The sequence below is a fragment of the Apium graveolens genome, chromosome 3, assembly GCF_009905375.1.
Source record: "Apium graveolens cultivar Ventura chromosome 3, ASM990537v1, whole genome shotgun sequence".
Classification (NCBI taxonomy): Eukaryota; Viridiplantae; Streptophyta; class Magnoliopsida; order Apiales; family Apiaceae; genus Apium; species Apium graveolens.
The window spans coordinates 3,237,862-3,260,221 of record NC_133649.1 but is presented as its reverse complement, the minus strand read 5'-3'; the positions used below and the strand labels follow the sequence as shown (position 1 = coordinate 3,260,221).

General features: G+C 34.2%; 4 protein-coding genes across 4 annotated transcripts; all 4 read left to right on the top strand.

Moving 5' to 3' along the window:
• Positions 1–575: 575 nt before the first annotated feature.
• Positions 576–2,633, top strand: LOC141711454 (calcium uniporter protein 4, mitochondrial-like). The gene is made up of 2 exons (XM_074513898.1): positions 576–1,227; positions 1,535–2,633. The coding sequence occupies exons 1-2, from the start codon at positions 676–678 to the stop codon at positions 1,991–1,993; spliced, it is 1,011 nt and encodes a 336-aa protein (XP_074369999.1). The 5' UTR covers positions 576–675; the 3' UTR covers positions 1,994–2,633.
• Positions 2,634–6,763: 4,130 nt separating this feature from the next.
• On the top strand, positions 6,764–8,395 carry LOC141711455 (uncharacterized). The gene is made up of 2 exons (XM_074513899.1): positions 6,764–7,278; positions 8,006–8,395. The coding sequence occupies exons 1-2, from the start codon at positions 7,192–7,194 to the stop codon at positions 8,378–8,380; spliced, it is 462 nt and encodes a 153-aa protein (XP_074370000.1). The 5' UTR covers positions 6,764–7,191; the 3' UTR covers positions 8,381–8,395.
• Positions 8,396–8,399: 4 nt separating this feature from the next.
• LOC141711267 (uncharacterized) lies at positions 8,400–15,354 on the top strand. Its single transcript, XM_074513668.1, is given in 17 exon segments — positions 8,400–8,417; positions 8,459–8,599; positions 8,930–9,062; positions 9,195–9,308; positions 9,409–9,482; positions 9,575–9,649; positions 10,487–10,579; positions 10,673–10,733; positions 10,921–11,253; positions 12,158–12,284; positions 12,369–12,468; positions 12,627–12,696; positions 12,806–12,958; positions 13,039–13,134; positions 13,643–13,962; positions 14,728–14,787; positions 14,789–15,354. Coding segments are annotated over 17 exon segments (2,097 nt in total). The 3' UTR covers positions 14,918–15,354.
• Positions 15,355–19,424: 4,070 nt separating this feature from the next.
• Positions 19,425–21,291, top strand: LOC141711453 (putative galacturonosyltransferase-like 1). The gene has a single exon (XM_074513897.1). It carries the CDS (start codon positions 19,760–19,762, stop codon positions 20,855–20,857), a length of 1,098 nt encoding a protein of 365 aa, XP_074369998.1. The 5' UTR covers positions 19,425–19,759; the 3' UTR covers positions 20,858–21,291.
• Positions 21,292–22,360: the final 1,069 nt, after the last annotated feature.

The following is a 22,360-nucleotide window of genomic DNA, read 5'->3' as shown; positions in this document are numbered from 1 at the left end:
TATATTAAATACTAATACAAATTTAAAGATATTAACGATCAAAAGTGTGCATTGGCAAACGTGTCCAACACGAAAATGAAACGTTTTTAGGGACGGAGAGAGTAACAATTAAAAGGGAGGGAGGGACTGGTATAAATGTATTCTTTTTGTGACATTTATACTTCGCGTCCCAAAATATAATTACGTTTGACTTTACGCGTATTTTAAGGTATATAAAAATCAAAGCTTCACGTATTTTTTCTAATTTTTTTTTCTTGAATAAAAATTTAATATGTATACTTTATCCTGGAAAAAAAATTTGAAATGATTTTTAGATCTATCGTTTTTATTCACCTTAAAATACGCTTAAAAATTTAAGAAACCTGTATCTTCGAATGAATGGAGTAATGTTTAGCCAAAATAAAATGTATGATTTTGTGTTTTTTTTTCGAAATTTAGAGTGGACGGTTTCCCAATAGATTTTAGGTGCCTGATATTTACTTAAAAATTACCAAGTTTAGTATAGAAACAGGCACGATATTTTCTTAAATTGTGTTACATTTTCATTTTCTGTTTACATCACCTTCTCACACCACATAACAACAACCCTATATAAACCTCCTCTCCCAGCACCTGAGGAGCAAGTCCGAGACCCGACCAGAAACTCGAAAAATCTCGCAATTCTCTGATCTTACAATGGCGCTTCGAAGAACAATTTCAAAGCGCTTTTTTAATAAAACACTAGCAAATTATTCTCCTGCTCCTGTTATTCATCAGAATGGAGCTAAAACAAATTTCCAGCGTGAGCTGATCACTTCCTCTGAGTCTGCTAATGATGAAAAAGGCTTTTTTCGACGTTTTTTACAGCGACGATCGATAAATCAGGCGGCAGCTAAGCTGCCTGAGTTTCTGTCTGTTCCTGTTGGTGAGAAGTTGAGGGAGAAGCTCTGGCCTATTAATTATGGTTATTCGGAAAATCGGATTCGTTTTGATGGACTGACTCCGCCAGAGAATGTTGGCGGGATGTCTGTGCAGGAGGCCAAGAAAATTCTGAGGTCCGCGAGATTGGAGAAGCTCAGATCAGCATTAAAGAAAATCCCAGCCAACTCGGTTGAGTATTCGGAGTTTGTTAAAATTTGTACAGATGTTTGTGAAAATGGTGAACAAGGTCTAGAGTGTGCTAAAATGCTGGATGATGCTGGAAATGTCATCGTTCTGGGCAATATCGTGTTTCTCCGTCCTGATCAGGTAAAATTCCATCCATTCTTATGTATTCCGCTTCATAGAATAACCGTCTGTGTAGTGTAAGATGTACGCAGAACTTTTAAAACGTCTATAACAAAACGTTAATAATGAACATCATGTTATTGTAGTATGAGATGTACGCAGAACTTTTAAAATGTCTATAACGATACGTTAATAATGAACATCATGTTATTGTTATCACGAAAAAAGAAGTATCGTGTTAGGTATCCGAAAGTTTTGTTTAAAAGTTAGTTAAATGTCTATTTCCTGCAGAGTTCGCTAACCAAAATACTTACCGTGAACACTACAGGTGGCAAGATCAATGGAGAAGCTAATTTACGAAACAATAGCAACCCCGAACGACTCCAGAAAACAACAGCTCAGAGAAATGGAGAAGCAAAAGGAACTGATAGACAGAAAAGCAGAATCAATAGTTAGAGCAGAGCTCTATTGTGGGCTGGGCTTCATGGTTGTTCAAACACTGGGCTTCATGAGACTAACTTTCTGGGAGCTGAGTTGGGATGTAATGGAGCCCATTTGCTTCTTTGTCACCTCTCTACATTTTGCACTTGCTTATGCTTTCTTCCTCAGAACATCAAAAGAACCAACGTTTGAAGGCTTTTTCCAACGGAGATTCAAGGCCAAGCAAGAAAAGCTCATGAAAGTTCACAACTTTGATGTTCAGAAATATAACCAGCTTTGTCAAGCCTTTTACCCTAACTTCAACGAGAGTCCGAAATTCGGAGATTTCGGAAAGTGTTGCTTATAATGCCTACTTAAGAAATATGTATGTGCAGTTAGGTTTAGGCGCGATGCGGTGTGGTTCGGTTCGAACTATGGACGGAAATAGTAATTTTAATACGTTTCTGTATTGAAATCTCGTAATTACTGTCATTCTCGTTACCTGAGTTGAAATCTCGTAATCCAGACGGAGACGTTGTTGGAGGGAGAGTAGTAGGTGGATAAATAGTTGTGAAGATTTACATAATGGGGTACATATATGGTGATGCCTGGTTTGCCATCGACTGTTTTTTTAATTTGCTTGGCCAACTGACAAAAGCTATTGCCGTGTATAGATGGAACAGTTATAAATATCAGATGGATACGTGTTATGCTCTTAACGGACACTACGAACTTTTGGTGTTTGGTGCCGATATTTTGTTTACAGACGCAAATGTTGCCTGAGACCGGAAATAACAGATGCGCGGTTTGGATCATGGGATTTCAACCCGGTTAACGGGAACGGGAATGAGATTCTAATACATTTTTGTATTGAAATCCCATGATCCAAACATTACCAAAGTGTCAAACTAAATTGTCCCATGGCGTGATTATTAATATAAAAAAAATTTACTTTATTTTAAAACTAACAATAGAAGCCTAATATAATAAGACCCGTTTATTTATTACTCTCTTCGTCCCAATTCATCTGTTATGTTTAAATTTTTGTGGTTAAATTGACCTAATTTTTACCGAAAATTTTATCTAATGTATAATCAGAAAAAATTATAAAAATTATAGTACATGTAACCTATTTTAATATATATTTTTCGGTTTTTTCAAAATAATGAAAAATTAATATTTAATTTTCGATCAAAATTAAGTCAAATTGATGACAAAAAAGTCAAATATGACATGGAAATTGGGACGGAGGGCTGAATACATTCTAAACACCAGATCACTATTTTACTAGTCTATTTACCTGCTATATATGGTCACATTTTAGTACCCCTTTTGATGACATAAAACTCTTTTTTCCCAATTATTTTTTTAATTTTTCCTCCTATTTTAAATATTGGACCAAGCATACAAAGAAAGTCCACTACATTAATCTATCAAACATTAGCCCACTGGATCCAGTTTAGGCTGCTCTTATCTAAAAGTTGAAGTCCAAAACAGTAGTAGTTTAGGCCCATTTCATGTAAAAATTATTCTTCTAACCTGTTAGTCCATTATAGCCCGTGTTATGTATGAACTAAATTTTTATTTATTTATTTCGATGACTTCTTAGAATGTGAAGCCAAATTAGATTATCTGTTCTGATCAAGGTGTAATTGGGTTGAGCCGCCGAACGAGGCTCGAGCTCGAACTCGAGTTTGAGATTGACCGAGACTTTAATTTAAAATTAGAAACTCGGCTCATAAAAAGTTGGATAGCTTTCAGTTCGGCTCGAAAATTTGAATTAATTTCACTAAATATTAACAAAAAATTGACATATGTTTAAATATAATATTAAAAATTTATATTAAAATATATTTATAACAAAAATAAAACTAATAAAATCTCGATAAGACTCGTGTGCGTTATAAGCAGAGTAAATTGAATCTCGAGCTCGACTCGATAAAAATTTAAAAAAATTGAGTTCGGCTCGATTATTATCAAGTCGTATTAGCTGGACTAAGTAACTCGCGAACCGTTTCGCTCTACTGATAAATTCCTGTCAAGTGTAACTAGTGGACTAGGGACGGAGGTGTTGGACAAGAGAGAAAATTGGGTAATTTATTTTAGTATTAGATTCTAATAATTTACTTTAATTATTAAGTTAATTACATTTTAAAAGAAGTTGAATTTCTTATTAATTAGAATTATGTTAATTAGGTAAGAATACTTAATTTAACAGAGATAGTACCAACCTATCTACTTTTAATATTTTATCTAGGTTAAACCTTTATAAATAAATACCAACTATTTTATTCATCAATCAAAATTATTTATTTAACGAGGTCAAAAATACTATTGTTTTCATTATATTGGGATCGAAGAAAACATTTACTTGACGAGATTATTCGTTTATTAAATAGTTATTTATCGAGGTTCTCCTATATTATAAATAATATAATACAAAGTGTTAAAATTTTAAAAGCTACAAAATTACTAATTTTGTTAATTAAGAAGTGATCAGAAACGACAAAATGAGAGCACCAATTCTATAATCTCCCTATTAACATGGCTTAGCTGACCAAGCTAGCCTAGTTGTGAATTTAATAATAGTAAAAATACTAATAATTAGTGTTACAGATTTCGGAAATCGGAACTATTCGGTTGAGGTATCGATTTACGATTTATCGGAAATCGGTCAAATCGGACAAAAATTTTGACCGATTTTTGAGCGATTTATCGGCGATTTTTGAAAAATCGGCCGTTTTTTACAACAGAGCTAATAATTCGTTCGGTAGCTTACAACAGTATTTTATTAATCTTAAAACTGAGATTAACAAACATTGATTGAGGATAAACAACCAAACAAACATAGATTACCTGCTCTTGACCCTGTTGCTAATCCAAAAATAAAATATGATCGTACATTACATAGACAATGATGCTTCAAATTTATAATGAACGATGCTAATAAAAATATGCCTTAAAGTCAATAGATTTGGTACGGAAAAATGAAGCTTGAAAATGAAAACAATATTGGTGACCTTCAATTAGTACCCCCATCAGTACCCCATGCAGTGTTGTAAAAATCGGGAATCGGGGAAGATCGGTCGAGTTACCGATTTAGGATTAATTGAAAATTGGGGATTAATCGGATTAAAAATCGGATGTATTATAATATTAAATTATATTTAACATATTATTATGATTATATTAGTTATTTATTAACAAATATATATTTATTATATCATAATTTCTATAATTATTCATTTTAAAAAATAATATAATATTTTAATTTTAATAAATAATTATAGAGGAAAATTCTATGGAGACCACTTTTTCATCGGAGACCGCATATGTTCTGCAATCAAAACACTTTAAAATATATTATTTTATTAATTATGTTTTACAAGTATCAATAATTCATTAAAATTGTTAAAGATCATTTAAGTTTAATAAGTAAAATTTGTATATTCTGCAAGCTAAACTAATATTCTGCAAACTTAACATGTTTTGCAGAATAAAATATTTTTGTAATGTTTTACATGCGGTACATATATGATATTCAAGATTTTAAATAAAATAATGATCTTTGTAGAGCATGATTCGCAAAATAATATGTTTTGCAATGTTTTTTTACAATATTTTGCTTGCAGAACATAAGTGGTCTCCAAGGTCTCCAAAAAAAGTGATCTCCATAGAACTTAACTCACTGCAATAAAGAAAAATTCGTAAAAATAAATCAGATTTCAAAGATCGAATCGGTCGAATAATTTGTAGGGATTAATCAGGGATTTTTTTAAAAAAATTGGGATCTTTACAACACTGCCTCCATGGTGACCTTCAATTAGTACCTCCATGATAAATTAGTTGTCGTTTTTTTTTACTTTTACGTGTATTTTAAGATGAATTGCCTGTATACTTTTTTTGATTATATTTATTATTTTATTTGTAAATAAAAAGTTGCATGTCAAGTTTCAACAAACTATTAAACATAATCCAATCACACTTTGACATGGAATTAGTAAGTCTTCACAAGGATCTTATTAATCGTGATCGGTGAATCTACTGTTATGTTGACTTAGCAATTCGAAATCTAGTTCTCGAGAAAGACATACGTACGTTTAGGAGTTATGATCCGATATGTACGAATACGACGATATCATATTAATGTCAATTAATTAGTTTCCGGTGTATCCTTAAAAGCTAATTTTGTTCATTTAATAATATTTATCCCATCTTTTTTCAAAAAAATGCCCAAAATATACCACTTTCCAGCTTTAAGTGTCCAGAATACCTAACGGCAGAAGAACGGCCAAAAATACTAACGAACTGTGCATTTTACAGATGCGTATTATGTGTTTTTAAATTTTTGCAAAAAATACGCATGGTTGAAATGCGTATCAACTGTTTACTGTTTACTGTAGCAGTGAATACGCATGTCATACATGTGTATTCTTTGCAATTTTTTTTAAAAAAAGACTGCGCATGACGGTAATGTGTATTCAGTGGGTAAAATGGGCACTTCCTCCCGCCAAATGGTATTTTGGACACTAGACCCCCAAATGTTGGGTATTTTGTTTTTTTACCATTTTTTAGCGAAATTTTACAATATTCATAATTTTATTTTTAATATTTACTTGATGGCAAAACACCTCATTTAGAATAAAACTCTTAAATATGTGAAGAATATTTTAAAAAATATTTAAGAAATATTAGGTGTTCAAAATGTGTACCTATTTAACCTTCCGAAAATCGATTTTTAAACAATTAATAAAGATTTTTAGATATAAATTTAATTAATAAGTTTATTTGACATGATTATAAAAATTGACTGATTTTTCAAAAATCGTCGATAAATTACTCAAAAATCGGTGAAAAATCTAGATAAATCGTCAATAAATTACCAAATTTTTAAAAAATCGTCTGATAAATTATAAATCGACAGCCCAATCCAATAATTTCGATTTCCGAAATATATAAATAAGATTTCGCTATGCAAAGTAAAGTAATTATATTTGCTTTAAGATTTAACGAAAATACGAAATATTTTCAATAATACAATATATCGAGATAAACGTAACTCTAACACCAAAAGCCAAAACAAATGCAAAATAATAGGAAACCAGAAAAACAAGACACAAAAGTTTTTACATAAAAAAAAACACACACAACACTAACACACACTAAAAATATCAACTCTACTCCACCCACTCTCCCCTTTTTCACATTTTTCTGTTCCCTGTAGCTTCTTGAACTGTATCTATCTATGTATGTATATATCCGCGTAATCTGTCTTCTCTATCAATCTTTTTCACTAATTAATTCATACCCATTTTTCTAAAGGCAATTTCTTGAAACCCCATCACTCTTTTTCACTGATTTATCAACAAAGTTTTGTTCTTTTTACAAACGTTTCAGTAAAGTTTCAATCTTTACTGGTTTTCACCACTAGAGTTGTGTTTTTTTGTCACTACAATGCTGGAAATGAAGAGTTTTTTCTGGGTTTGTGAGCCGATCGGCGACTCGTCGGCGGTGAATTGATAGAACCGATGCTTGTAGTGTTGTTGTTAGTGAATTGTTTATCGTATGGAGTTGAAGATTAGTGGTTGTAATCGATGTTTGTTTGTGAGATTTTGTACTATAAGGCCCAGATTTACTTTACTTTTTATCAAGGTAAATCTCTCTCTCTCTCTCTCTCTCTCTCTCTCTCTCTCCTTTTTTGTAATTATTTGAGCTACTAAATTTAGGTTTTGCTTTATATTTCTGGGTATTTTCTTGTTGAATTTTTGAAAAAGATTTAAGTTTTTATTATCCTAAAATATTGCTAAAAAATGTTGGGAAATAATTGGAAAGTTTGTATGTATACTTTTACAGCTCACAATTGATCTTGATAAAGTTGCTATTTTATTTATTACGCAATTGAGAATTTTTCTGAGGTTCCTTATTTTATTTTTGGTAATGCCCTTTTTGGTCTGCTTAATTTTAGTTGCTGTAAAGACTATGTTCCTCTGTACTACTATATGGATAGACACATATATTTTTATGTCTATATTCTCTTAGTTACTTGGTAATTAATCTTTTTTTGATGCAATCTTGGTAATTTTGACAGGATTTTTGTATTGAATGGATTGGGGATTTTTTAGGGTGGTGTGTGTTCTTTAATTGAAAGTTTTATTGAGTTTTATGTCAAAACTCATTAGTAGTTTATTTGGGTGGAGTTTATTTTATGGTTATCTCAAGTAACTTAATACAGTCTTATGGTTGGTGCAATTATTTGGTGAGAATTGTAGCTTGGTTTTGTATTTTGGAAAGGGAATGCGGTTGGGACATTATTATGGTTTGGTTTATGTCTATCAAAGCTTTGCTGTTGTATGACTTTAATGTCTTTTTACTTTTTCAGGTTTTATTGGTTTTGGTATGGTCGGCTGCTGGTTATGCCATATCCCAGGAACATGAATTGTTGTTACAAGAATCCGAGAAGGGAACTAATAACATTAAGTCACATTCTTGTATTCATGATCAGATAATTGAACAGAGGAAGAGACCGGGGTTTAAGGTGTACTCTATATCACCTCAGGTTTATAAGGAGCAACATATCTCGAAACCCCTCCAAAGGAAGGGAAGGGCATTGCTTGAGGTTTCCGAATTTTCAGGGAAACAAGACAATGCAAAGCAGCCTATTAGAATTAATTTAAACTACGAGGCAGTTGGTCACTCACCTGATAGAGACTGTCGAAATATTGGCGAACATTGTAAAGGTGTGTATTACCAATAATTTGGCTACCTTAAGTTTAATGATTACTCTGTGGCCTGTTTTTCTGCTTAACTATGTAATTTTCTGTTTCTTGTGTAGCTCGGAGAGCCTCCTCTAACTTCTCATTCAGACACGCCTTCCTGTAATCCTCATGGTGACCCGCCAGTCTCTGCCGATTGCTGGTATAATTGTACTTTAGAGGATATAGCTGGAGAAGACAAAAAGCTTCGCCTTCGTAAGGTACAACCATCTCATTATATTTTTGGTACCTTATATAAATTGCTCTAAGTTTAGTGCCTATAAAGTTACCAACATTGATAAACTTCATACAGTATAAGTTGTTGTACACTGATTTATTACAAAGGATTGTTCATGCAAAATAGACCACATTGGTGCAAACTACTACAATAGTGTTTTCAGCCATATTGGTCCTATGTACAATAGAAGTTTGTGTGTATATGTTGTTGGGACCTTCTGTAGATGCTTAAAACAATTAAAGATGGAAATTTTGTGTTATAGTTAGCTTTCTCTGGTAAGCTAGAGTCTAAATTGTGGTCTAACTCAACGCAGGCTCTAGAGCAAACCGCAGGCTGGTTTAAAAGGGCCTTGTCAGTTGAACGTGTAAGGGGGAACTTGCAATTAAGTGGATATTCTGCATGTGGGCAAGATGGAGGTGTACAACTGCCCCGGGAGTACGTAGAAGGTATTGTAATTGCATATAATGTTTTTTGATCAGGCACCATCTTCTCATGTTATTGTTTAGTGGACGCTGGTGGTTCTAGTTTGTATATCACACGCAGAGTGTACCCACTCACTGTTTTTGTTCATCTTCCAGAGGGTGTTGCTGATGCAGACTTGGTTCTTTTAGTGACTACAAGACCCACGACAGGCAACACCTTAGCATGGGCGGTGGCTTGCGAGCGTGATCAATGGGGTCGTGCAATTGCAGGTACCTTCTTGATGGAGGATGATTTTTATGAAGCATCTCTATTTTCTTTTCATTGTAAGAAAGTTAGCCAAATCAAGTGACGGTTCATTATTGTGTGCAGGACATGTTAATGTTGCTCCCCGGCACTTGACTGCTGAATCAGAAATTTTACTCTCAGCTACTCTTATACATGAAGTAAGATGGATTTATAGTTAGATATACCTTAAAAAGAAAATTTGTCTTCTTCATGTTCATTGAAGTACTGAAAATATGTGGAATTTTTTCAGGTGATGCACGTACTTGGTTTTGATCCGCACGCCTTTACACATTTTAGGGACGAGAGGAGAAGGCGTCGCATTCAGGTTGATAATTATAACTCACCAAGTTATTCCGTGAAGTTTTGAATTCCTGCTGGTCCTATTTTATCTGGAGGAGTTGTAGTAGGTCTATGAATATTATCTGATACCTAAGCGATAGTGCGATACCATAAACATACAATGTTATTGTAAAAATTGACGTACTAAAATTATGGTCATTTTACAATTATCACCAATTGTCCTAGATCTTAAACATGAGTCATCTTGGGGGCCATTTATACCAGTGCTGGGGGAACTTTTATAAACTATTGTATGTGTCTTGACTGAGAAATGTAGAGTTTTGTAAATCCCTCACTTTGACTCAGATAGCAAAAGACACAGGTATTTAAAGAATTCGTGGGTTTTATTTTGTTTAAATGTCTCAACTTGAGCGGGAAAAATGCATGGCTGCCTTTTAATAATTCGTTGACTTAGTTGTAAGAACATTTCTTAGATATTGCAACACAAGTATACATTGACTCCACTAAAGTATTTACACTGTAGCACCATTGCATTATCAGTTATTAATGGCAGTTGGTCCTTCTCTTTCATTCACATACCAACCAGCCATTTAGTCCAAGTAAAGGGATTTTGACTTTTAAGATAGGTAGTTTTTGCCGCATCAGAACTTGATTAGTCTTCACCAATTACAAAACGACTGTCTCAGGGGTTTCTTGATGTGGCTATGTTTGTCTTCAAATGATGTATAAAATGTTTGATCACGTTGTAATCAATTATGAAGGAGTCGGAAATAGAAGGGTTTATAGCTTCTTATTAGTGTAGTGCAATAAAAAGTCGAAGTAGCGGTACTCCTGATTTTTAAATTGTTGGTTCTACTTTTAGGTTACTGAACAAGTGAAGGATGAAAAGATTGGACGAATGGTAACACGTGTGGTGCTTCCTCGTGTTGTCATGCATTCACGCTATCATTACGGGGTATCACCTTTTTACCTTATAGTGGCTGTAAGTTTTTGGTTTCTAAAACGGGATAAAGAAATATACAATGCCTTTTCAAATTGTTGAGTGCAGGCATTTTCTGAGAACTTCACTGGCTTAGAGTTAGAAGATGGTGGAGGGCGAGGGACTTCAGGTTACTTCACCTTCTATATTCTCTGTTTGAAACCTATACTTTTAGTTATCTTGAATAATTTTATTCAATTCTCTTTATATATTTTATCTTAAATTCAGAAGTACATTACAGTTTTTTAATCAGAACGTTCTTCACCCGTTCTTCCATTGAGCCAGTGTCACTAATCAAGTTTCATTCTGCGCCTCAGGGTCCCACTGGGAGAAAAGGCTTCTAATGAATGAGATTATGACGGGTTCAGTGGACACAAGGTCAGTTGTTTCGAAGATGACACTGGCTTTGTTGGAAGATAGTGGGTGGTACCAAGCTAATTATAATATGGCCGATCATCTTGATTGGGGACACAACCAAGGTACCGACTTTGTTACAACCCCTTGCAACCTATGGAAAGGAGCGTATCGCTGCAATACCACACAATTATCAGGGTGTACATACAACAGGGAGGCCGAGGGTTACTGCCCAATATTAAATTATAGCGGCGATCTTCCTCAATGGGCACGTTATTTTCCAGAACCTAATAAAGGTATACTTTAATATTGTTATCTATGCAATTTTGTTAAATTTTTATGTTTCTGCATGAATATGTAGCGTAAATATGTTAATGTTATAACTTGTATCGTTCCTGTGGATTCCACATTTTCAAATGTTTCATAGTACCCAGAAATAAATTTCTCAAATGTTCCTGAAAATTCATAAATTTACATTTAAATCGCCATGTACGGAGAAAATTGTACTGCCATCAGTTTTGTTCTTGAAGTAGCCTTTCAAACAATTAGAATTAATTGAGAATCAAGGAATGACTGACCAGTAACTGAGTTGCTGGCCTAGAGGCTAATTCTCATCTTTCCCACCCTTACAACACATATCAACTATAAAAGAAAGGTTAGTATTGTTATGTAATCTACATTGTGGAATACATCTGTCAGTTGCTTACCTGCAGTTGTTTTTTTAATGTAAATTCTTGCGTTTAAGTAAATCAAATGAAACTATCTTTCTGCTTTGATGACACTCTATGCTGCGTTACTAATAAATAAAAATTCCCATATCTTTTGATCAATGTACCTAAATGGAAGCTTCAAGCTAGGAAGTCTCATCACCTGCACCATTATTTGAGATCTATTTACTTTACAGAATAAAATAATAGCTAATTTTGCCACGCATGTTTGGAGTTTCTATTTTACCAAGGAATTTTTGCATTTGATTTCCCTTGCATATTTTTCCCAGTTAGACATCTTTTATTTATTGGCAAGTGGACTCTTAGAGAATTATCTTGTGGTGTTATGGGTATACATGGAATGCCTTTGCCACTTCCTTTAAATATTGAGTGTAGGGGGGGGGGTAAGAATCCAAGATTAAGAAAATTGTGCGAGTAAGTTTACTGCGAACAAGTTTTACTAAAGGCCGGCTTGTGTACATTGTCATTGCAGGTGGCCAGTCATCTTTGGCCGATTATTGCACCTATTACGTAGCATACTCTGATGGTTCGTGTACGGACATTAGAAGTGCACGACCTCCTGATAGAATGTTGGGTGAAGTACGAGGGAGTATCTCAAGGTAATTTTTGTTCTACAGGCTTGCAGTGATTTGTTTTTTCTGAATTTTGAATTTGATCGTCCTTCTATTCATTAATGTCTCTAGGTGCATGACATCATCATTAGTACGTAGTGGCTTTGTAAGGGGCTCCACTGCCCAAGGAAATGGTTGTTATAAGCACAGATGTATAAACAATACATTAGAGGTAATATCACTTTCTAATCTGTTCAGTCCTAGAACAAGTATGAAGTGCACCAAGAGGCACACTAGAATTTTTTGTTGGGGCAAAAGAGTAATAAGGAATGAGTTTTCTTCTTTGTTCTTCCATGGAGGCATCTTAGCATGTGCACTTTTCCTTCCTAGGTTGCGGTTGACGATGTTTGGAAAGTATGTCCTGAACACGGCGGACCGGTACAGTTTTCTGGCTTTAATGGTAATTATCGTCTACTATCTTGTGTTCACAGTCAATTAATGTTTGTTTTCAAGTTGTCGAGGGGGTTCGTTATCATTATCTGATTGTCTCTTCCAAATGTTTTCCTTAGGTGAGCTAATATGTCCAGCTTATCATGAACTCTGTAAAAAAGATTCAGTTCCTGTGCCTGGAATATGTCCAAATTCTTGTCATTTCAATGGAGACTGTATTGATGGAAGGTGTCACTGCTTTCTTGGGTTTGGTGGTCATGATTGTAGCAAGCGTATGTTCTTCTTTTTCACATCTCTGTCTCGTGCATCTCGTCGATAGGGAAGTTATCAGAATTGTTATAATGACTTGCAGGTTCTTGTCCTAGTAATTGTAATGGACATGGGAAATGTCTCCGGAATGGTGTTTGTGAATGTGAAAAAGGACGCACTGGTGTCGACTGCTCTACTGGTAATTCTTTATCTATTGAAAATTCACTCTTGTCCCATCTTTGTTTTCTAACTGTACAAACTATATAAAAAATGTATAAGAGTTGAGTCTGGAAATTCATTTTTTCCCGTCCCTGTATCAATGTGTGATTATGAATTTATATCCAGAATTTCACTTCAGTTAACAACGGAATTTTTATACTTCATGCACATTGTTGAGTCGCAAAACCATGCCATAATATTGTTACATTGACTGATTGTATATATAGTTTTCATGTAACCTATGTAGTGTTGTGATATGTTGAGAGATAGGAGTTCGATGATTCTACCTTTATTTCTAACTGAAAATTTGTTGTTGGATTGTTACACTTCTGACATAAGAAATTTCTGTCACACTTATAACTACACCTTCAAAGGATTTCAATAGGCTGTCAAGAGTACCAGGAGTTCTTTCATATCAGTGTGCGCATTTTTACATTTATAGATTCTATTATGTTCCATCATCCAACACTTTTGAGTGGCATGTGCAGCTGTTTGTGATGAACAATGCAGCCTTCATGGAGGCGTTTGTGATAATGGGGTTTGTGAGTTCCGTTGTTCTGACTATGCTGGCTATACATGTCAAAACAGCTCCACGATCTCCTCAAATCTCTTGATATGCAAAGATCTGCTAGGAAAAGATGCATCTGTGCAACACTGTGCTCCTAGTGAGACGAGTATATTGCAGCAATTAGAGGAAGTAGTTGTTAAGCCTAACTACCACCGCTTATTTCCTGGTGGTCCCCGTAAAATTTTTAACTTTTTCAGAGGTGGTGACTGTGATGGAGCTGCTAGGCGGCTTGCATGCTGGGTAACTTTCCTAATCTTTCAACACTTTACTACTGTAGTACTAAAACTGCCGCGTAAACCAAACCTGACTCTGTGAATTATTTAATTAAGATGATCTTGCAGTATTGAATGGTACCATTCTGTATATACTGATCATTTCAACGGTAAATCTAAACTGGCTGAGGTGAGAGGTGTTAAATATATGATCCTATTGGGGCCTACCTCTAATAACTTAAGGTTTTAGATGAGCTGGTTACTCAACATGGTATCAGAGCTTAGGCTGGCGGAAGAACTAAGGTTCGATTCCCAGCCACCCCCAACATTCTCACTTCGACCCATAAATGGGTTTTCGAGTGAGGGGGAGTGTTAAATATATAATCCTATTGGGGCATACCTCTAATACCTTAAGGTTTTAGATGAGAAAGCTCTGTATAGCATGGATGAGCTGCTTACTCAACAAGAGGTTTGTATCAAAAAGCTCATGGAAAAAACATGTAGGATGCATCCTAGATTGTAATTGACCGTGTAATGGAAAGTAATGGCTGAATGTCTGTCTAACAAGCCGGGTCTTTAAAGTATTTGAGTTTTACTGAATTCTCGCTTCACTTCAAGCAACTAGTTTGTCCTCCCAAATTCAAGACTCTGTATATTCAATCTTTAAGTAACAAATAATACTCTGCTAAATAATAAGCTAAAAAAAGAATTAATGTGCTTTACACTAAACATATGCTGGGGTGCTCTTTTCTTTATATATAAGTAAAATGTTGGTTTTTTCATGTTGATTCAGATTTCTATTCAGAAGTGCGACCATGACGGTGATAACAGGCTAAGAGTGTGTCGCTCGGCAGTGCCAGTCATATAACAAAGCATGTGGCGCGTCACTTGATTGCTTGGACCAAACTCTTTTCAGCAATGAGAATGAAGAGGGTTTGTGTACAGGCTATGGTAGCTTGGATGAAGCCTATAGTGTTGTCTAAAGCAGTATTCTCGGTTCAAGCAATAATTCCACAAGAGGTTAACTGTATATTATAGGCAGTTAGTTTTATTTTTATTTTTCGCTTTAAATTTTCCTCCCACTAGTAATTTATCCTCTTTTTAGTAGAGGGATAGGTGGCACGAGTTTAAGTGTGCAATAGAGCAGTGTCTCCTTTCCCGGTCCTCGGTCAATTTAGATAAATAGTACGGAACTAGGTGGGAATCATTAAGGAGTAGCAGGCTTTCGAGATGCAGGGAGTCTAGATGTAGAACTGTAGTTGCAAAATGTATGTACAAGAAAAGATAAACAAAAAAAAAGATGAATATCTGGTTTATGAATGATTTGCATTTAGGCCGAAGGCCTGAAAGTAAAAGCAACTTTGTAAATTAAGTTCATTTTTGCTCGTCAATGTTAATATGCTGTGGATTAGAAACTTTACTGCTGTTTCTGATCTTTGTTACACATCTTTGGATTTTGGTTAATTTTATAGCTTCTCTATACAATTTTCAATTTTTAGCGACGCCATTTAACTAGGGAAGGATTAGAATTTGTGTACATCTCAATTTTGGAGTAGAAAACATTTGATTTAAATTAATTTGATAAATTTGTGTGTTAATATGATAGCGAATTAATATATGATTTTTCTCTTAACATCTTCGTGTGTCCGTAAGCATGGACGGAATCATGGTTGATCCTAAGCTCAAGGTCTGGCCGAGCTGAAAATTTTAGTCGGAGTCTGTCGCTTAAATGCGGTTTACCGTGATTCAACTGGTTTGCAGGCTATTGCGTGAGCCCGTAGGATTTACCCAGTGCGTACCCAAATTTGGTAGCGGTTACGAGTTACCTACGATAAAAAAAAATCTGATATACTTGGTTGCGTCTTCAAAATCTAATCGGCTGATTTTCCGATTACAAGTTTTTAGCATTGGAGTACTCGCTTAAATTCGTGCTTAAATTCGTATAGGATAACTTTCGATTTTCAAATACTCGTTCGAGTCTATCGATTTTTAGGAATACTGATCAAGATATAGACGAAATTTCATATTTGCCCCGATTGTTTTGAAATCCTAGTTACAAACCTTCCTCTAAAACCAAAGTAGGTGCCCGGAACATGATGGGAAATTAAATAGTCACCTGAGTTGAGTTCCATACCCTCGTATAAATTTACAAATGCGTGAGAAATAATGCATATAGTAAATGTATAGGACAAAGAAGAAGATGGCTCAAGTGATGAATCTGACTGATTCATGTACATCAACTTGGATATCCTGTTAGTTGAAATTAATTGGGAGCAATGGGATAAACCACGGAGACCAATTGACGCCCATGTTTCAATTTTAAATTTTGATTTTTTTATAAATATATGAAAAATACTAGGGATTCCAAATTTTTATCCCAAAATTTACCCCAAATCTGATGTGTCACATAAATAGTTGACAATCCTCTTAATAATAATACTAGTATATAACTCGTGCGATGCACGGTTGTTTTTATCATCATTTATTATAAATTTTAATTTTAATATGTTACTGCGAGGATTTGAACCCTATATCTCTTAAATAATACTATTTTTTTATAATTTTAATATGTTGCTGGCATGATTCAAACATTATACCTCTTAAATAATACTAGTTTTTAAAAATTAATTTAACAGTTCTTGTCGATTTGATCAGACGACTCTGAATTGAGTTATCAATGACCAACAACCAAATTTTTAATATTTCGTCTTTAATATAATAGTACAGATAGATGAGACCCCGCGTGCATTCATATGCGCCCACAAACCAAAATCAGTAATCTATGAGTCATCTCATTTGATAAAATTTTTGAGAAAAAATATTTGTGGTAGGTAGAACTCCTCTAAATATATACCTTCCTGTATCCCGGCCAATTGTTATCGTTTCTGAGAGAGTGTTCGGCACGCATTTTAAGATGAATATAAAGTATAGTTCTATACCTTTTTAAAAAAAAAATATTTTTCTGAATAAAAATAGAATCTTTAAACTTTTATTCAAGAAAAGAATTTTTTTTAAAAAAGGTATAAAACTATACTTTTTATTCATCTTAAAATGCGTGTCGGACACTCTTTTAGAAACGATAACAATTGAAAGCGACGGAGGGAGTATCTGTTGTAAATTTCACTAACAGATATTGCAACATAGAGGCAAATATATAAAGAATTTAGCAAGTTCAGGCCAAGACCACAGTTAACAAAACAAAACATGCATGTAAACAAAATTAGTAACTGAAATAACGAAGAGAAAAACGAAGATGTATCCGAAATCATAACTTTCAAACGTATCTGAAAATAATGGTGCACAGATACAAAACGCCAAGAAAATACGATCACAACCGAGTCACCGGGCCTTGCTCGAAGCCCTGGCTGTTCTTGAAGAGAATATTGCTCCCTACCTGCTGCGTTTGGGATGCGTGCAATATCTCCACCAGGATAAAACAGCTCGGAGTTTATGTTAACAACAGCAACAAAACCTTCACCTCGACTAGCACCTCAGTCGCCGGAAAAATAACAGCCCTTCGAACTTGTATTTTTTGGGAGAGAAATGCAGAGAAGGAGACGAGAAGAGAATGTTGTGTGGTTTGTTTCATCAACAACTTATGCCTCTATTTATAGTAGAGGCTAAGTGTAACTTACAACCATGACATTAATAGACTGAAATATACATTAATATCAGAAATCAAAACTGCTCATTTAATACATAAATCAAAACTGCTGTTTTTGAATTTAAATAAAATGTAACAGCTTTTGTATTTAATCCACACATTAAATCAGTTTTAATATTTTTAATTATGAGTCTTTATTTATCAGTTACATGTCCAGATTCATTGAATCTAACTCAGCTCACTTACAAAGTGATCAAGCCCAACAGAGACAATAACCCAGCCCGACTGATAAATTAATTCTAATTAAAAAATTAAATCACAAATAAATAAAATTCTCACTTTATTTATTTTCAATATGGGACAAATGACACATTCTCCATTTCAAATTTTTACAAGCTACTAGTTTCAACTCTATTTCTCTATGGATTTCATTAAGAAAAATTCTTAAAACCATATATGAAAGTTTAAATTCACATATCATGGAACAACTTCTAATAATTAGATTTTAGGATTATTATCAAGAACATAATAAAACTATGATCTAAAAATTCAATTTTTCTAACAGTATCCGGTACCAGGGAGCAATTAATTAATCATAAATATGTTTCCTAACGTTAATGGGCAAACGAGGCCTCATCATTGAGGCATTCAACTCCTCATGGCTCATGCCATATTTTACATATCTGATTTAAATACATAATTCCAAGATACGAATGAATGCTGACGTAATCAAAACTCAAAAAACGAGCGTCATACGATAACTCAAGTGATAATAATTTATTTGTTGTCGGTTCGATTCTTGAAAATATAATACTAGAACAAAAACTTCCTAGTAGGGTGGTGGTTTGTCATCAATCTCATTACATTCATCTCAATACATTCCTCAACCTTGAAGCCAAGATTTCTTATATAAATAAAATTAAAAATGTCAAAGTTGAATTAGCAAAAAAATAAAAATAAAATGTCAAAGTTGGTGAGTTGATAATTTTCACCGACTAAGATATCCCAACATACTGTGTCAAGAATAGATGGCTTCAATTTCACCATCAGTAATTGTACCTGCCTGCCAAAGGCAGAAAAGCTGGATTCACGATTCTCTAAAAATTACTATTATCCCGTAAATTTCTATATACTTTCCTTTATTTATGTTTCAACCACTTTTATTTCGTTTTTTGGATTAAAAATAATAAAATTTTTATAATATAAAAAGTAACTATACTTCACTTATAACTACTATTTCATTGATCGGTTCTACCACTTTATCTGTTTTTCCTACATTTTGTAACAAAATTACACTTTTTCTTAACCTCCGTGTCAAAATCAAATGTATACAATTCAACGGGAAATAGAAAGTTCGGCACTAGGTTTTGAACATTTGAAATAGAAAAGTTCGGCACACATTTTAAGGCGGCTCTTTTTTAGTACAGTTCCACAACTTATTTTTTAAATTTTTTTTTTCTAAATAAAAGTTCAAACATTAAATTTTTATTCAGATTTTTTTAAAAATAAGTTATGAAACTATACTAAATAAGGTCTCGTTTGGTATTGTTGTTGCAGACAGTTAAAACAATTTTTTTTGCTGAAAATCTGTATGAAAGGTGTTTGGTTCTAAAAGTTGATGTCTGGAAAATCGCTTTTGGTCTAAAAGCTGCAGTTAGCAAAAACATGTCCCTCGTGCTTTTGAAAAAAGTTGTTTTCAACTTTTGCAAGAAATATCTATCAGTTTCACCATCAAACCTTCTAAAAAACATTATTTTTATATATTATATCTCAAAATATGCATAAATTAAAAAAAAATACCAAACAGTCGTCTAATTTTCATGACAGCACTTTTTTCGCCGGCGTTTTTTCTCACAGCACAGCAGTGTTCAAAAGTACTCTCAAACAGAGCCTAAGAATCTTAAAATACGTATCGATTACATGATTACATAAACGTTAATAACCCGGTGGGACGGAGGGAGTATAAGTATGTGATCAAACGAGCTTCCATTCTTTTTGTATTTAGTAAACTGTTTAAGATTCATGGAGGTCGGCTAGTATCAAGTCAAAAGTCTAAATAGTTTTGTATTTTGTGCACCAGAACCGGTGGGATGTTAAAATCTCCAACTTTTACAAATTCCCAGCCTGGCAACCAAATTTCAACATTCGATTCCCCAGACCCTGTCTTTCAAAAGCCCCCAAACCTTTGCAAATCCTTACCATTCCCCTCAAACACTTCAAAATGCCACACCAGAAGCTCTCCAGCCTCTGCATTTTTTCCTTCATTTTAGTTTCCTTCTCAGCCCCAACACATAGTACACAAATCACAATCTCTATTCTACACAAATTCAAAGAAGCTCCCAAGTTCTACAATTCCGCAAACTGTCCCTCCACCACCCTCATCAACAATGACAACAACAACAACAACGACAACAGCAACAACGACAACGAGGACAACGTATGCTATGAAAACGACATCCACGTCGCGATGACTCTCGACGCGATGTACATTCGGGGATCAATGGCAGCAATACTCTCGGTCCTCCAACACTCCTCTTGTCCGCAAAACATTATTTTCCACTTTGTGACTTCCATTTCAGCTAACGCATCACTGCTTCGCGCAACCATCGCAAACTCGTTCCCGTACCTTAAATTCCGTGTCTACCATTTCGATGACAATGCCGTGGCACGTCTCATTTCCACCTCGATCCGGTCCGCCCTCGACTGCCCTTTGAACTACGCACGTAGCTACTTATCGGACATACTACCGAATTGCGTGAACAAAATTGTCTATTTAGACTCGGACTTAATATTAGTCGATGACATTGCAAAATTGTCCGAAACGCCATTAGGCCAAGATTCGGTACTGGCAGCACCTGAATATTGCGACGCCAACTTCACTACATATTTCACACCAACATTTTGGTCGAATCCATCATTATCCTTAACGTTTGCTAACAGAAAAGCATGTTACTTCAACACCGGGGTAATGGTGATTGATCTTGATCGTTGGAGACTCGGTGATTACACGACAAAAATCGAGGAATGGATGGAGTTACAGAAGAGAATGAGGATATATGAGTTAGGCTCTTTGCCTCCTTTTTTGCTTGTGTTTGCTGGTAACATAGCTGCAGTGGATCATAAGTGGAATCAACATGGACTAGGCGGTGATAATTTTCGCGGGCTTTGTCGTGATTTGCATCCAGGGCGTGTTAGTTTGTTGCATTGGAGTGGGAAAGGGAAGCCTTGGGTAAGATTGGATGCTAATAGGCCTTGTCCTCTTGATGCTCTTTGGGCTCCTTATGATCTTTTGAAACCTCCATTTTCTTTCGATTCTTGACTAAAAGTTTAAAACCAACAAAATGAAGAAGAAGAAGAAGAAGAAGAAGAAGAAGAAGAAGAAGAATTTTGAAGCTGATTTCAAAGATCAAGTGAACAATCTTTGGAAGTATATAAACCCTCTCCAGTCTCCTCTAATGCATGCTGGTTAAGGTTGAAGGTTCGAGACTTATGTGAATACATAAATTTCTGTAATTGAACTTCAGAAAAAAAGTTTGTAGGCTTTACAACTGATGATGATCATGAATGTTTTCAAGCTTATACATTCAACTCCATGTTGGTTATGTAAATTGTAAACTCTGTTTTAGATTTACTTGTTCATCAATTTTATGTGTTCATATCTTTTGTAATATATAGATGCATCCCTACTTTTTACTTGTTTTTAGAGATTTTTTCTACCATTCTTTCCAAATATATATCATTGTTCTGGTTGAATGAGCCGGTTACTTACCATTGAACTAGTTACTTAACATGACATCCGAGTCTCGGTTTTGAGTTCTCCCATCCTCGTAAACAAAACATGGAGAAATGTAATACCTAGGATTAAATGGTCGTAACCAATGCATAAGTCTCCGGTATTAGCAAGTGTTTTAAGTAAATAAATTATATTAACATTACCTTAATCACGACCTTGGAACTTCGGTAATCATGCTTAAGATGACGAAATGCAAGGTTTAATATTATATGTACATACAATACATCAGCATCACTATCTCAGAGTCTCCTCTACGGCTCTACCTCTAGCATGTAATATGGTCTGCCAGCTGATTACTTAATTTTATGTAATTTTGTAACAGAGAAAGCGATGTATTAAATCTTCGTTGAGCGAAAATCGAACCTGAGACGATAAGAGATAAACTATTGAGTCATATGTGTCTATGTTTGATTACTAAATTTAAATATGTGAATCTACTTCCCAAAAGTCTTCAACATCCTTGTTAGGTGATTTAAATAACTTCCTTTAAATATATAATAAAGATTCTATATACCAAACGTTTATATGTACGAAACTATTCTTTCATATGATATTATGTGTCCTATTTTGACTATTATATAGTAAAATTGACTAGACTTTGACTGAAAATTAAAACAAATTTATGCAATATTTTAAAAAATTAAAAATAACATTTTGAAGAGTATTAGATATATTTTCTAATGATATAAGTTTTAAATCTTATTTAATTATATATTAAATATAATTTACGATCAAAATATAATAAAGTTGACTATATACTAGTCAAAACAAGAAACCTAATATGAGATTGAGGGAGTACATTATAACGAACAACGTAGAGTATTGTATTTGATGATCGGAGAGGAGATATCTTATTTGATTCTAGTATGACTTTGAAAGATCAAACGAACATCTCACTTATATGGTTATGTTATTACGTCAAAATATAAAACAACGCAAAAAGCCAAGCATCTGCATCTGCAGTTGGATCATCATGCCTGCCAAATTGACTGTTCATGTTTTCTTTATTCCGAACTAGCTTGATTTTAA